The 2,759-nt window shown below is 45.6% G+C and overlaps 1 protein-coding gene across 1 annotated transcript; it reads left to right on the forward strand.

Annotated features, from left to right (window-relative positions):
- Nucleotides 1-579: 579 nt before the first annotated feature.
- On the forward strand, nucleotides 580-2,755 carry LOC121964470 (arginine-glutamic acid dipeptide repeats protein-like; the record flags this gene model as incomplete). The annotated part of the gene is made up of 2 exons (XM_042514676.1): nucleotides 580-722; nucleotides 2,057-2,755. Coding segments are annotated over exons 1-2 (825 nt in total), but the record flags the coding sequence as incomplete, so codon positions are not given.
- Nucleotides 2,756-2,759: the final 4 nt, after the last annotated feature.

Genomic DNA, 2,759 nt, shown 5'->3' on the forward strand with positions numbered 1-2,759 from the left:
GCTGACACATCCTAATTTGCATAAAACATCTTCACAAGACAAGGTTATGGAGGAGGAGCGGGGTTGGCTGTGGCCATAACAGACATGATCTGATTAAACCAGCTTCATATTATTTGATTTTGAAATTATTAGCACACAAGATGTGATAAAAACAAGTAGGTAATAACAAACCTTGGAAAAAATTGTGCAGGAGAGGTTAAGAAAGGGGCTTATAGTAAAAAACTCCCCTCTAGAATTTACAATCTATGGAAATACTGACAGTTATTCTCTCCCAAACATGACAACAAAACAAACAAGTAGTTATAATAATCATAAATGGAGCAGACACATACACATCAACACAGCCAATACATTAACTACAACACAGGAGTTTTTTCATGTGAGCCTTGAGCGATGAGGCGTTCTTCAAAGAATGCTGTTGAGCTGATAAAAGTTTTTTCAGTCACAACCAGCATGTATGTGAAATTGTACGTTACACATTATATTTAGGTGAGTTAAACAATGTGATACATGTAATACTGCTGCAGCCTTAGATGCTTGTTGACTGTCACTCGTTGTGGTTTTGTGTCAGTCGTTAACACCACTGTGTAAACGTCATGGTGTGTCCACAGAAGATAAAAGAGGAAGTGATGTCACCAAAGACAACAAAGCGTGTACGGGAGATTCCCGCTCAGGAGCCCGACGAACCTGAAAAAGTTACACCGAAAAGGCCGAAGACACGGGTGAGAGGGAACACTTGAGCTCTTTTTTCGCCTGCAGGAGTTTTACCCAGGGACTAGGAACGCGGTGCATTTCGACCACAGGGACCAGAGTCTAAAGTTCTGAAGACATTATTTTACCCCCAAAAAGTCCCTGATCTGTGGGTTTTATGAGGGGTGGGGTTTGCAGGGATAACTGCTGCTTATTACGCAATCACACACAGCACTGCTGGTTCAACCCGTGTATCGCCACATTTATGAAACTACTCATTTTATATCAATTTAGTACCATTTAAGGATGCAGAGAGAGCACTGCACTTTGCTGATTACTTGACAAGTAGAGTTAGGCTTTGCTATCAGCTTACAAAATTGTTCTCGAAGAGAGAAAGAGAGAGAGACAGTGTTGCAGTGCTGTGAGAAAGCCAGTGAATAAGAGAAATGAAATGTTATTTTGTGATTGTTTCACAGTGGAGACAGACACTCTTGGTTTCATTTTTTCCCTCTGCATTTCATTCATTACATCCAACATTCTGTGCAGCAGTAAACGTCACAGCGAGAAAAGACCTGTAGTGTATATTTTTCAAAAGTGTATTTTAGCTGAATCAGGGGCAAACTGTACTGCAGGCTGCAGGGTGTGTTCACTCCTGTGACTACCAGCAGCACTCGTTCCAGCATGTTGCTCTTTCATACGTCAGTGGACTAAAACAGAGATTTTATTTGCTGCTTGATGCAAAAGGAAAACTTGCAATGTTTTTATTTTCTATGACTGATACCAGTCAAGTCTTCTCCTTTATGACAAGTTATGTGATGTAGTGCGACGGCGTTACTTATGGAAAGTGAGACTGAGAGTATGTGTGTAGAAAATTAATGTAACCTGATCGGCAAGCGCTGTGGACACAGTAAAATGCACGGTTTTCTGAAATGAAAAAAATTTTTGCGGGTCCTCGGAAAAGTTTTGAAAATTTGTCCATGAAAATGTGTGGGAACCCTGACTCTTTAGACCTTGGTGGAAATGCAGTTAACAACAGGATGAAGAAACCTTTTAGTTCCTTAAAAAGTTGTCCCTGGGACCAAACGTCCCAAGAACTTTGCGTTAAAAACATGGCTATATCCCAATTTAACATGAAACTTCCCCAAAGGTGCTCATTTGAGACATTTTCTGCAGCAGTGACGGTAAATGTCTTACTTTCTGTAATAAAGCCCATGAGTCCAAAAATGTCAGAGAATACTCTGCAGTGAGTTTCAAAATGTGAGTAATTAATTCCTTGTTGGGAACTCATCCTACATAATGCTATCTGAGCACAGAAAGGTTTATAATAATAATAATCTGTTGCAATATAATTCAATTGCTCCTCCAGGATCCACGGGGTTCGCGGTCGGAGGGAGAGGCCGAGGTAGAGGAGGAAAGCTCCTCAGAAAGCCGCAGCGCTCAGGACGACGGCAGCAGTGACACCAAAGACATCGATCAGGACAACCGGAGCTCCTCTCCCAGTATTCCTAGCCCGCAACAAGGCAACGAGAGCGACTCTGACTCATCTGCCCAGCCAAACGGCGTCCCATCAGAGCCAGTTGCTCCTGCTGCTGTGCTGGCTGACACACCAGTCACACAGGCTCTCCCCTCTCAGGGTCCTACCATCACTCCTCAGCCAACGCAAAGCACTCCCCCTGCTGATTCTGCTCAGAGCCCCCCTCCTCCTTCTCCAGACCCCCCTCAGCCAGCCGCCGGGCAGTCAGCTGCCACAGAGGGTCCGAACATCCGACCACAGCCCGCCTCTCACTCTCTGTCTGGTCCACCTCCTCTTCCATCAGCACCGGGTCAGGACTCTCCTCTTTCTCCAGCGTTTCAGGTCCCGCCTGCTCTCAACTCTGCACAGCCTCTGCAACCTCGTGGCCCGTCACCTCAGGCCCCCCAGCGACCCCCGCCCTTCTTCAGGGAGTCTCAGCTCCCCCAGTCTCCCCAGTCTGGCCCACATATCAAGCCTCCTCCCACCACTCCCATTCCACCTTCACACAAACAGATGCCACACCATTCTGCTCCACCTTTCCCTCAGATGCCCTCCA

This window comes from Plectropomus leopardus, unplaced genomic scaffold (assembly GCF_008729295.1).
Source record: "Plectropomus leopardus isolate mb unplaced genomic scaffold, YSFRI_Pleo_2.0 unplaced_scaffold15721, whole genome shotgun sequence".
Taxonomy (NCBI): domain Eukaryota; kingdom Metazoa; phylum Chordata; class Actinopteri; order Perciformes; family Serranidae; genus Plectropomus; species Plectropomus leopardus.